The following is a 14477-nucleotide window of genomic DNA, read 5'->3' as shown; positions in this document are numbered from 1 at the left end:
AGTTATGGTCCGTGGTAGGGGAATCCAAACGGAACTCTTAGATAACCTGAACCTTGTACGCCGAAGTTGAAAACACAAGTTCGCTCAACACTAGACATGACCAATCTGGATGTCACATCTGGGTATCTTGGTGAGCTGGGTATGAGGAGACATCAGTGCAGTTCCTGCAACAGTGTCCAATAGGTTCTTTAGCTTTAGACAATGGGAAGGGGGGTTATCAGATCTCTAACAAAAAAAAACAAAAAAAAAAATGTAAAAAATAAATAAAAAGGTGCAAATGTTTAGTTCCCTGTCGATCCAGAGTAGATGCTAGACCACATCTAATCAGAGGTCACATGCCATGATCTCATTATGTATGACACACGACCGCAGAGGCCAGTGACTGGATGCAGCATTCATGTGTCTGAATTCATGTTTCCATCACAGAGAGATCATAAGTTGGGATGAGCGAATCAAAGTATCTGAAGTGGACTTCGATACAAATTTCAGGTAAAATTCGATTCACCGCAAAGCCAAATTTCCTTTGTGCTTTGTGGTAACGAATCAATTTTCCCTTAAATGGAAAAAAAATAAATTAAATAAATTACAAATTCATCCATTTGAGTGCAAAGAGGCCGCGGCCATGTTGATTGATGATCCCACGCGAAATCTCATGACATGCCGTCACCACGTTGGCCAGAGTGACCCGCACCATGCTAGATTTCACGCGGGATCTTCATTCAAGATGGCAGCAGCAACCATTTCACTCTCAAATGGATAAAGGGAATATTTTTTTTAACCCCTCAAGGCCCTCGCTATTATTCTCAGATGTAGCGATTTGATGAACGCAGCATCTGAGGGGTTCAATAAAGGGTGGTAGGGGGCGCAATCGGCATTCCCAGTCATTGCTTCCACTAATTACAAAAAAAATTGGCGAAGCAGCCAAATCGAAGTTCTCATAACTTCGCTCAAACTCATCATAAGCAAACACTGGTGGAGAACAATCAGAACATTTGTGCTGATCATCAGAGAATTGAACAGTTAAGTTACATTATTTTTATTGTCAGTTTTTTTTTTTATGTATCAGAGATATGGTTATTAACTTTTTACAGTTCCATCTTGACAAGAAGCCGATCACTGGGGGTCCTACTGATGGTAACCTTATGATCGGCTGTGATCTGCAAGGCAATCGTCAGGAAGTGTTTAATCCCCCTGCAGTGCCACCACAGGACAAATGAGGCATTACATGGTTCTAATTAAATTGAATAAAGCACGGTATGTACTGCACAATCATGCTGGGTCCTCCAGAGAGAGACACGCTCCTTGTAACCAGTCTCTGGTCTGATTAATTGATTTAGTCATTAAAAGGGCATTTGAAAATATCTTTTCTAAAATGGGCAACTCTTTAAACTCAAAAACTACATTACGAGTATTAGACAGGAATGTCTAATTTTATTGTACTAGGATTTTTTTTTTCTACACTTGTGCGATTCCTCGAAAACCACAATTAAAGCAAACCACTACATATTTCCTTTTGAAAACCTACATATTCTGTGTTTGTTTCCACTCGGGGCTTAACTAGAGACAAAAGAGGTCATTCCATGGAATATTCCACAAGCATTGCAGGCAGAGACCATGCTTATGCAGTCAGCAGAAGCACAATGCCAGCCAATTGTCACTGGTGGCTGAGAGAGGCAACGAACCCTCTGAGCCCTTCTGCTGGTATCTAAAGTCTCTGATCCCAGGAGGGTGAACACGATGGATTACTGTACCTGCCATATGTGCTGCACAACTAACTCCACGGGTTACATTATTTAACACCTGTAACAAAAGGGCGTACAGTCCTTTTCTTTTATTTAGGCGTTACATACAAAAAACTAAACAAAAACTGTGCTGGTTTTATTGGGTGACGGCTCTGCATATTGGAGCTTATTTATGGATCATTAGTAAAGATTAGGCTACATGTAGACCTTTGTCGCTCTATGACTTCACTTCCACCAATCAGCTGTAACCTGTGGGGAAACCTTGCACTAAGGGTTCAATTCCTCAGCAGCGCCACCACAGGAGAAGTTAAGAATAACACAATGTTCATTTAATTCAATTGGTCGTCAGGGTTCTCCACTCTGACCAAAAAATGAGGACCCCTCTATTATTTCTATAAACAGAATAAATGAAAATTGTTTTTAGGACCTGCACAACCCCCGTCACCATCCAAGTATAAAAAGTGCATTACGGGAATAAATAAATAAACCCTTAGAGGGAATGTGAACTACTGTTTGAATAAAGTTTTAGGATTTTTTCCCACATCACCATATATATTCAAAAATAAATAAAAATTGTGAACTGGTCACTAGGCCTAACAAAAAAAAAAGTTGGACTTTCAGTTCTTTGATAGTAGCCACCATGGCTGTAGACACAAAGGACTGGAGGGGACCACTGGCTTCTATGGGAGAGTTTTCTAGACATGATCTGTGCAACGGAGGCACAAACCGCTGTGCCTGGAGCTGCTGGTCATCCCAATTCACTCCATCATTGTGGTAGGATCCAATCCTAAGAAACTCCCCTGCAGGCCACATCTAAATGCCATATTGTGCTCAGAGAGGCACCCCCCATACTATTATCAGCGGGGCTCAAGTCTTATGAGGTTTTTTTTTGCCTTCACCTGGGTCAATGGTGGAAACTTGTGGTTGAACTTGACATACAACTTTTTAAAACCATGCTATAAAATTATATAACGATTCAAACCAGGTAGGTTGTAGATATAAGTTGCATTAGGGTTAGTTCAGTCTTCCTTAGGTCTGAACGACCTGACTGAAATCACAATGTTGTCACCAGAATCTCGCAGTCCTGCAGCCTCAGGCTTTGGGCCTACTAGTTCAGTTAAAGCAGTATTCTTTTAAAAAGTACCATTTTACCCCATCTCTGAAAGCGGGCAACAAACAGTGCAATGCAGGAAAGAAATCCATTGTGACAAACATCAGTGAAGACAATGAGGCAGACAAACCCTCCATTCAGCCACTAAACGCCTTGATGCAAGTCTTTACATCACAGGCAATAACACACGCTCAGTGACTAAACTCACACACAAGTGCTCCAGACAGTAACAGGTGTGTGCATGTAGAATGGCAAAATTGTACAGAATGAAACATAAATCCAACATTTCCTATAGCGCATGGCCTGTCTTTATCAGATTCTATTGTCTAGTGTCTACAGCTCCTCCGCCAGCTTATGTGCCTCTATTTTAAAATCTCCATTAAATCTAAGGCCACGCACACAGCCATTGTGCGGCCGTTTCGTGCATTGGGGACCGCAATTGAATGGGTCAGTGGTCTGTCCGCACTGCAAAAAAAATACAAATAAAATGTCATATTTCTATGCGGTGCGGAACAACGGCAAGAAACACCACAGACGCAATCCGTAGTGCTTCCGGTGTTCCGTTCTGGGACTCTGTTCCGCATCTCCAGAATTGCGAACCCATTCAAGTGAATGGGTCCACATTCGTGAGGTGTGGTGCACACTGCTGGCAGCCATGGATTGCCGACCCGCCGTTTGCGGGTCGCCCAACAGCCGTGTGCATCAGGCCTAAGTCTATTTTTACACTCGCGTTTTGGCTTTCCGTTTGTGAAATCCATTCAGGGCTCTTACAAGCGGTCCAAAACGGATCAGTTTGCATTCTAATGCCTTCTGAATGGAAAAGGATCCGCTCAGAACGCATCAGTTCAGTCTCCATTCCGCTTTGGAGACGGACACCAAAACGCTGCTGTCTGATGAAACTGAGCCAAACGGCACACAATGTAAGTCAATGGGGACGGATCCATTTTCACTGGCACAATAGAAAACGGATCCGTCCTCCATTGCCTTTGAATGGTGTTCAAGACGGATCCGTCTTGGCTATGTTACAGATAATACAAATGGATCCGTTCTGAACGGATGCAGACGGTTGTATTTGAACGGATCCGTCCATGACGCATCCGCACAAAACGAGAGTCTGAAAATAGCCTTAGGCCTTATTCATAAGTCACTGATTCACAGACGTGTGCTGTCCGTGTTCTCCACGGACAGCGCACACACCCATTCATTTTAATGTGCATATTCATACATCTGTGTTTTAGCATGGTCCTTCAATCTGTGGTTTTAGCACGGAAGCATGCCCTATTTTAGTCCATGTTTACAGATCCCACACGCCTATTATAGTCTATGGGTCCGTGAAAAAAAAAAAAAAAAAAAAAAAAAAAAAAAAAACGTTCCCAACACAGGCGTTAACCGTGTCTCAAGGACCATATATAGGAGATGCTCTAAAAATCAGCTATGCAAGCTATGCAACACATGAAGAGCAAAAAACAGACACAAAAGACCAAACACGGATTCTTCATGGATGAATCACTGACCATATTATCACAGATTTCATCACAGAAACGCAAGTGTGAATGAAGTCTAATACTGCAGTTACATTGCTATTTTTCTACCCCCTGCCTTTTGCTAATCTACCAACTATGGGTTGCTAAGAAGTGTGGACATAGAAGGGGGTATGTATGAGTGCAGGATCTGACTACACAGCTTGCAGTCTGTTACCATGGGAACACAAGTCAACAGAGGAGGTGTAGATAAAATAGATCACATATAAATGTATCACAGGCACCTGACACTATCTGAAAATCAAACAAAATAATGGTATTTTGAGAAGGTGAAGTAGAAAGGAACAATTTCATGTGCGGTTACACCTACTGCCGCAGATATATTCCTGTGTGTCAGACACACAGAATGTGCAATGATAAGGGCAGGTTCCATACATCTGAATGGGGTGGTTTCTGTAGAATGTGCAAGGTTTTCTGCAAGCACTTATTCAGATGAATGGGGCAGTTGCAGAAATGTCTGAAACAAATCTGTTGCATGCAAATAAGTGCTCAGTGTGCAAAGTAATACAACAGGTGATGGTGCCGACCACACAGGAGTCACATCCAACTTACAAGGTAACTCAGAACTCAAACCCAATAGGTGAGGAACAGAATAAATAATCCATGACAAAATAAAAATGAAGCTGTAAGATAAAAAGAAAATGCATAAAAATAACCAGTACACCAAATGAGAGGCTATTAACAATGAAACACTATGCAAACCAAAATGAGAAAGACACATAGATAATACAAGCACAGCAGTAGGGTTAAACTCTTTTGGCAGAACTTTGATGTCCAGAGTTTAAAGATGGCCGCACAACTTTGGCTGAATACTTGCTGGCAGACAGCTATTCCTTCTGACCCCTCCATACACAGGTACACAGGACCCATCTCCCCCCTTCCCTCAGTGAGGAGAGAAGGAATATGCACAATTACAAAACTGTCTCTGGAGGATAACGTTCATCAAATGTGTGTCACCTTGAAATTGGTTGTGTCAAGTTTAAAGGTGGGGGTTCCAGCAGTCATACCCTAACCAATCTTCAGGATGAGGGTCCAATTCCCACATATGAATAGATCGCAGGTTCAACATGTACTGTACTTTATCTCCACAGGTCCCACAGAAAATGAATGGAGTAGCAGTGCCCAAAATTGACCTATCAGTTCATTCGGACAAGAGAACACAACCTACACTAATCAGATACTAAGGCCTCATGCACACGACCGTTGTGTGCATCTGCGTCCGTTCCGTAATTTTTCAGTTTAGCGGAGGTCCCATTCATTTCTATAGAGCTGTGAAAAATAAAACTGATAGTCCTTCGTTTTTTCTCCGTGATTCCAGTCCGTCAAAAAAATATAACCTGTCCTATTCTTGTCAGTGGAAAACGGAGGACGGACCCATTCAAGTCAATGGGTCATTAAAAAAAAAAAAACAGATGCACAACTGGTATGTCATCCGTGTCCGTGTCAGTTTTTTTTCTACAAGACCTTGGTGCAATAAAATTACACACTTTTCATTAACCTTCCTTTTTTTTCCCCTGTCAGACAAAAAAAATAGGAAGACACAAGGAAACACAACTGAAGCAAAATCGGACACGGACCACTGAAGCAAAACCACTGACAGTTAAAAAACACTGTTGTGTGCATGAGGCCTGATCCTGTAGATAGGGAATAAGTTTTAATCTCGGCAGCATCCCTTTAAGAAGATTTCTGCTGTGTAATTCTATAAAGGAACATATTGGGGGGGGGGGGTGGATTATTATAGCTATACACCAGTTTTCTTTCATGGAAATGGTTTTTGAAGTTTTTCCGAGACCCGCATCACTTTTCAGTGAGTAGGAAAATGCAGGTTGTGGGCAGGACCAATGTACCCAACTCATTTAAAAGGAACATTTCACCATAAAAATGCAATGTAAGCTACAGGCTGCGTGCTATAGAGCTGGAGGAGCTGAGCAGATTGATAAATAGTTTTGTGAGAAAAGATTCAGTCTAACCTATATTTCATTCATTTAATTTCCTGCTCTTTCTGGGCTTTGAAGTCCAGGAGGCGGTCCTATCAGTGATTGACAGCATTCCCTCTATGACTGTGTATACAGAGATAGCTGTCAGTCACTGATAGGACCGCCTCCTGGATGAATGAAATACAGGTTAGTCTGAATCTTTTCCCATAAAACTATATCAATCTGCTCAGCTCCTCCTGCATTAGAACGTGCTGCCTTCAGCTCAGACCCCTGGTTCAATGTGACAGGTTCCCTTTAACAACACATACACCAGAAATGTATTCAAGCCCCTGGCTGGAGTAGATTTCAGTTCTGACGCACGGCAAGATTTGCTTCAAAATTGTTTTGCATGTCACACCACCGCAGGGCTAAATAAGACCAACATACACAACATTGTTCTTAATAAATCTCCCCCCAGAAAGTGATATAATCTTATTTAAAAGGGGCTGTCTCATCACAGACAATGGGGGCATATCGTTAGAATATGCCCCCATTGTCTTATAGGTGGGACCCGCACCTTTACTGGGAATGGAGCCCCAGAAGGTGGTGGCTGGAGGACCCCGGTACGGCCACCACCAAACTGACTCCCCATAGAAGTGAATGGGAGCGTACCAAGCATGACCGGACACCAAATCCATTCACTTCTATGGGCTTGAAGGAAATAGCCGAGGGCCCTATAGAAAATGATTGGAGGGTGGCTGCGCATGCACAGTGTGCCCTCCACCACTTTCGGGGCTCCATTCTCGATATAGGTGCGGGTCCCAGCACCTATAAGACAATGGGGGGCACATCCTAGCGATATTCCCCCATTGTCTATGATAAGACAACCCCTTTAACTGCAGAAAAGTGCAGTCACTCATGTGACCACCATACTGCCAAAGTCAGGAGCTGTATTGGAGGTTTCCCGACTTAGATATGTTAACATGTTATATTTCATTGAGAAGCAACATAATAAAATGATTCTCGACAGGCAGTAAAAGTATTCATCATATATACCATTCATCACTATGGACGCATTATTAGCAATCGTTTCGGACCATCAACTACTTGGCTTTTGGCCCTGTCGGAAATATTAGGCGTTAAAGCCTTGTAAAGGACAATTTCCCAGCTCAAAACCAAATACTTGGCCACGATACAGATCTCCTGCAAGGTTTACTTACCCAGAAAATAAACTCCAGGATGTACTATAAGATCACTGGAGTACACAATACCAGCACACGCCAACAGTAACCACAACACCTAAGTGGGCCTAAGGTATGTCTGGCATAACAATAGTGAACATCATTCTGAGGGATCTCTAGTTAGACATTTGCATCAGCCCAAAGGGTTTGTACAGACACTCTCCTTTCCGATAAGACATTGGTCGAAGAGAGACACAACTGCAAGCTGGGCGGGATAGAGGTAACGTGCATGGTTCCTACTCTAGTTAATGGGACACATAGATGATACTAGCTGGGTTCGGACTGTTGCCAACATGCAGTTGTAGCTCTTCCATGCCTAATGTCAGTATCGGGTAGGAGAGTATTCCGGCACAAACGCTTTAATGAAAACACTTGGGGAGGAGGATATATCAAGACCATATCAGTTACACTGGAGACTGATGCTCATTTCAGGAAGTTTGTGCGTCAGAGCTGAAGTCTACACCAACAACTACTTGACGTAGATTTCAGGCATAATTTGTGGCAGTTCTTGCTGTGAAAATACCCCACAGGTAGGGCTTGTGTCAAAACGTGCAACTATTTTAAGCCAGAAAACTGGAGTAAACAGTCTAATAAATTCCCCCCTTTGGCTCCCTGCATTGCAGAGCATGCAGTTATGGATGGTTGTGGTTGATCATGAATGGTCAAATCCTACTGTTCAAACCCTGTAGAATAGAACAGCAGAGGCCTCCTTCCTCCACCACATAAATAGGAGGAAGACGCAGAGTAAGACACAATGCTCCATTTTTAAAGCACAGAGGAAGGCAGCGGGTGACAAGGAAAATACAAGGTATGTAATCCGTCATACTCACAAAAACAAACTCTTCAAAGCAAATCTTTCCATCTTTATTCTTATCGCCATCACTCATCAGCTTCTGAATGATCTCTCGCACTTTGTATCCGGGAAGAGGAAGGTTGGCTTCTTTAAATAGATCATGGAGCTCATAATCTGATATGTATCCACTGCTGTCCAGATCTACAACCGGAACAAACGATTAATGAGAAGATGATAAAACGTCCCTCAGAACACAATGACTTAAAGGGACATGTTAAAAAGAAGTCCATGTAATTGTTGTACATGCACAGCACATACAAAACTGTGGAAACACAAAAATTATAATTATAATAATCTCATAATATTGTGTTATGAACCTGAGCTGACAAGCCCAGAGGTCTTGCTGTGTGATGCAACTTGTATTCTAATCAATCCATAAATATCTTCCACCGCTATGCATGTCAATTCTTGAAGTGTATTGGATGGAAATGTTATGAAATAACCACAAGTCATACATAAAGGTGCAGTCCGCTGTAAGATTTGCTAAATGACGTTGCTTTGAGTCACACACATTGATTCAGCCCAACCTTCTGGGACATGGCTCCAACACCACAGATATCAAGTCAAACCTAAGCATATCACATGACGTACACATAGGAAGTGACTTTTCGTGGTTCAAAGAGACTTCTCACACGAACATTCACGTGTACACTGCGCCTTGATTTAACTATGTATCCCTATTGCAGAAGTCATGATACAGCGGACTACACAACAGAATGCCGAGCTGGTATGTGACCGATGCTGCCCAACTCTTGATGTCGGGCATTTATGTCAAGATAATTGCATTCCTAGAAGCCAAACTACAGCCACATGGACTAGTCATCTACATTGGAAGTGGAACTCCATGTGTATCAGTAATGATGGTCAACTAGAATAACAAGGGGTGGACAAATCCTAGCAAACTTATAACTAGATATTTGCTACTGACACCAACATTTCTGGAAAGTTTCTACTGATATCTATGAAAGGTAACATTGATTGGCTGCTAAAAAATTTCAAGGGTCTAAATGGCCCTTAAACTATAAACAACCATTAATAATCATGAACTAGACTACATTCATTCAGAAGCCTAGTTTATAGTAGACTCTACAATACTTAGTAGTTAAATACTATATAAGACATCTGAACCTTTTGGAGGAAGGAGAGTTTACAGTCGGTCACTCGTGCACCTTCTTGAGTGCAAACACATGTTCCTCGTCTGGAAAAATATTTTCCTTCTTCTCTTCAGTGAAAAAAAAAAATCTAGACACCCCAGTACATTCTCACAGTGTCAAATGCTGGGCACCGTGCTCAAATGTAACGTTCCTTTAGAACAGACAGGGTTAAAAGTCAAACTAGTTTGAAGGGGACTGTACAGGTGGCATAAGAGGAAAACAGCGCCATGGCTTGGCTTCCTCCAAATACGGACTTGAAATAGCCTGAAAAAACAGGATGTGAGAAAAAGTTCCATAAAAAGCTGTTCCTCCTGATCCTGATTCAGCAATGTGCAGAATACATTATGTAAATAGCATTACTAAATGCTAGTAATGTATTTTCCAGGGAAGGAGTCACCGGGCCTACAAATGTCTCCATGAAATTATTTAGCAAAATGTTCTCATTAAAGGCCTGGATGTTCATCCTGCCGTGAACACTCGACACATTAAACATTTATTGTCTCCAATGCCAAATAATGATGTATGGCCTTAGACGAAGCTGTTCTTGTACTTGCAAATAATACATATATAATGCAAAAGGCACATCATAGGACAATAATCACTTGAAGAACATGCTCTTTCTGTTTGAGATTTGTGAACAATTTTATGGCATCATCAACCAGAACATGCTAAGGAATAATTTTTTAGTTGTTCATCATTGCCTATCTACACAGAGCAATATAGGAATGCTGAGATGGATTGAACAGTAGTTTCACTGTGAATGTTGGATTCATCGTAATATACAAAAAATTGTAGGTATGACATATATAAGGAACTACTACTCCTGTGCAACTACAGTATGGTCGTTGGGATTTCTCCATGTGTGAAAAGTCTATGTAGATTCCCAGTACAGAGCTGCACAGTCTCCACACGGTGCCATATGTACTATTCTTCCCTAGAAGCAGTAAAGAAAGAAGGAGTATGCCACAATTATTTTTCATCACATTCATACACAATCCTACAGGGGGGAAAAAACTGATATACCTCTATATGAATTTGGAGGCATATGAAGGTACTGTGGGTCCGTATGCCCTCTATGAATGACCTATTACACCTCCATACAAAACTGGCATACCATCTCTGGCATCAAAAGGAACCTGTACTTGCAAATCTGGCTGACCTATTTCTCAACCGCAGACCAAAAGTGGACAGGTCCACCAAATATGCTTAAGATATGCTTAGGATCCAGTCTCTTTCTGGCATCTCCAACATTCCTGATCTAAGGACAAACCCATATGATATGACATTTTAACCGCAAAAATTGTGGTGTAGGGCTGTGATGGCTAACGAGTTGTAGTTTCACCACAGCTGGAGTGCCGGAGGTTAGCCATCACTGGTGTAGCGGAATGATGAATTTCACTCTATATGGTTAAAGGTGTGCGTTAGAAAAACCTTCTCAACATCTACTGCCGATGAAGAACTCAGTCTTCACATGGCCCTAGCAATCTTCTAATTTATACTCTACATTTTTAACATTTCCAGTAGGGAAAAAAAAGTTGCAGTAACATCCAAAATTGTCTAGGTGATGCCACATTGATGATGGACAGGAAAGTATCATCTCTGCAAAGTGAGAGTTGCTGCCTTCAGTCATTCTTGGAACGCTCCTATTTCTCAAAGGCACTGTGCTATTTTGTGGATTGCTAACAGAACACTTGAGCGCCGATTCAGATGGCAATTGGTGAACAGGAGCACTTGGATGATCACTGAAATTCTTTATCGTTCAGGTAGCAAACGTATATTTGTGACGTTATATGGGGACCAGGCTGTCTACCTAAATGTGCGCCGAGTAGGAACATACTGGGGCGCTTCCTCTGCTAGTAGTCCCAGCTCTGTGGCATTTTTAAACTCCTGTGCACTCTCACAAGTGCGGGCCCGTCATTGCCGCCGCCTCTGGGAACGCAAAGTGCATTCTAGCGCCAGGGTAAGAAGCCAAACACTGCCAAAAACTGCAAATATGGAGTCATTAGACACTAATTCATATATTAATAATTAAGACATTAATGTCAATATATAACCTCAAACAGCTCTTCTGTGTTTTTGTGTGGGGGTGGGGGGGGAGCAGCCAATTGCAGGTGGAGAATGATTAGTGATCTAAGGCTACTTTCACACTATGTCGGGTCTCAATACCGGAAAAAAACGCTTTGGTTTTGTTACCATTCATTGTCAATGGGGACAAAACGTAACTGAACAGAATGCTTCAAAATTCATTCCGTTCCATTCTCAGAGCAAACCGCAACATGCTGAGGTTTTCTTTCCGTTATGGGATGCAGAGCAAGACGGATCTGTCATGAACCACAATGTAAGTCAATGGGGACGGATCAGTTTTCTCTGACAATAGAAAACGGACCCGTCCCCCATTGACTTTCAATGGAGTTCATGACAGATCCGTCTTGGCAATGTTAAAGATAATACAACTGGGTCCGTTCATAACGGATGCAGATGGTTGTATTATCAGTAACGGAAGAGGTTTTGCTGAGCCCTGCCGGATCCAGCAAAAACGTTAGGGTAAATGTAGTCTTAAGACATTGGTGGCATATCGCTAGGACATTTCAATGTCATGTAGATGTGGGTCCCACCTCTGAGCCATCAATGTCTGAGGTGAGACAACCACTTTAACTTCTAAGAATGATTTTACGTAAGTGATGTAGCTTTGAGCCAAAGAGTTAGTACTCCATATGGATACCTACCTTCTTTACAGGTAGTCTGCAGTTTTTGAGATTGGGAGAAAGGTGGTGGTCTGATTAAACTCCAGAGACAGGTCCAGAAATTGAAAATTTTTGATGTTTTGCTGGATATGGAAGGACTACTAAGTTAATGTTCTACCAAGCAGAAACTCCAAGCATGCCATGATATGACACTTGCGGCCTCTCATTCTTTTAGTCGGTTCCTGCTATGCCACAGACCAAGAAACTGCTTGCATGTGTTTCCATTTATGTTGTGTTCGTCTCGTGTTACACCCTTACTTTGTCTCAGGACAATGGAGGCAGTCTGAATACTGTGTGTGCAGCAAATTAATTTCCTATGCACAAGCATGTTAAAGAAACATGACGATTCGTTCATTGACTTTATACACAGGAAATTACAGAGTTGTTATTCAGTGACTCACCCAGAATAACAGATATGCTGAAACTTGCTCAAAACAGAAGGTATGGTCATATAAAGCATGAAGAGTAATGAAGCTACCAGCATGAAGTAATGAAGCTACTAATTCTTATTTCTCAAAAAGGAAATTCTACATGAGATTCCCCATATCAGACAATGAGATTTGGGTAACAGGACATGAAAGAACCACTATAAATATACCACAATTAACCACAGTTTTGATGCCTACATACAAACTCCTACGAGATTCCGTGTGTCCAAGAAGGGAGTTGTTTGAACAAGGCAAACATCTACTGGCCAATGCCCAAAATAGCTCAAGATCAATATTAAATGGGTACTCTGGTTAGATTGAGTTACTCACTATCCAAAAGACAGGGGGTAACTAATAGATCAGTGGGGGTCCTACCGCTGGGACCCCTTACCCCCTGCAGGCCCCTTGAAATGAACGGATCAGCCTGTCACACACGTGTGGCTGCTCCATTCATTTGTAAGGCTACTTTCACACCTGCGTTCGATCGGATCCGTTCTGAACGGATCCGCTCATATTAATGCAGACGGTGGCTCCGTTCAGAACGGATCCGTCTGCATTAGAACTTAGAAAAAATTTCTAAGTCTGAAAGTAGCCTGAGCGGATCCGTTCAGACTTTACATTGAAAGTCAATAGGGGACGGATCCGCTTGAAGATCGAGCCATATGGTGTCATCTTCAAGCGGATCCGTCCCCATTGACTTACATTGTAAGTCGGAACGGATCCGCTCGCCTCCGCACGGCTGCTTGCAGCGTTCAGGTGTCCGCTCACTGAGCGGAGCGGAGGCTGAGCGCTGGCAGGCGGATGCATTCTCAGTGGATCTGCCTCCACTGAGAATGCATTAGGGCCAGACGGCTGCGTTCAGGGCCGCTCGTGAGCCCCTTCAAACGGAGCTCACGAGCGGACACCTGAACGCAGGTGTGAAAGGAGCCTTACCCTGGGTTCACACACCTGAGCGTTTTACAGCGCGTTCAAACGCGCTGTAAAACGCTTAAGACATGAAAACCAATGCTTCCCTATGGGAAGGGTTCACACCTGGGCGTTTTACAGCGCGTACGAACGCGCTGTAAAACGCCCGACGCTCAAACAAGTACTTGAGCTTCTTTGGGGCGTTTTGACGCGCGTTTGTGGCCATAGGACACTGCAGTCAATCACACAAACGCGCGTCAAACGCGCGTTTACTATTACAAAAAACGCGCATAAAAACGCGCGACAAAAACGCGCGTTTGAGGAACGCTCAGGTGTGAACCCAGGGTAAGGGAGTTCCGGAGAAATAGCCAAGTACAGCTCTCGACTATCTCCAGGATTCCCAGAAATGAATGGAGCGGCTGCACTAATTCCCCAATCGGCTCCTCTGATCATTTCAGGGGGCTGCAGGGGCCATAGGGCCCCCATTCTCAGGATCAGTGGGGTTGCAGCAGTAGGACCCCCACCAATCTAATCAAAATTTCTGGTTGTAGAATATTGATGACCTATACTCAAGATAGGTCATCAATGCCTGATCAGTGTAGGTTTGACACCTGGTGTAGGTTCTGTGTGTCGCCGCTTTTCGCATAATGGCTGCAGGCCCTCCTGCAAACTCTGAAGCACCCACCAATGGCAAACAATAGAGTTAAGTGATGGCCACATCAACGTTCTCAGAAGGGCCGGAGAGCACCTACTACCATCATGTATAGTCTGGAGACACATAGAACGAACACAAGGTGCCATGGTGTGTGGCGCCATTAGCTACCATGGCCATTCCCGTTTG

At 42.9% G+C, this 14477-nt stretch overlaps 1 protein-coding gene across 1 annotated transcript in view; it reads right to left on the bottom strand.

Annotated features, from left to right (window-relative positions):
* The window catches only part of LOC122946017 (plastin-3), a 53924-nt gene that overhangs the window by 28832 nt on the left and 10615 nt on the right, over window positions 1–14477 (bottom strand). Inside the window, exon 4 of the mRNA XM_044305297.1 lies at window positions 8382–8545. Within this exon, the coding sequence (XP_044161232.1) occupies window positions 8382–8545 (164 nt within the window). The remainder of the gene's footprint in view (window positions 1–8381; window positions 8546–14477) is intronic.

This window comes from Bufo gargarizans, chromosome 9, assembly GCF_014858855.1.
Source record: "Bufo gargarizans isolate SCDJY-AF-19 chromosome 9, ASM1485885v1, whole genome shotgun sequence".
Classification (NCBI taxonomy): Eukaryota; Metazoa; Chordata; class Amphibia; order Anura; family Bufonidae; genus Bufo; species Bufo gargarizans.
This window is presented reverse-complemented; position numbering and strand designations above follow the sequence as displayed.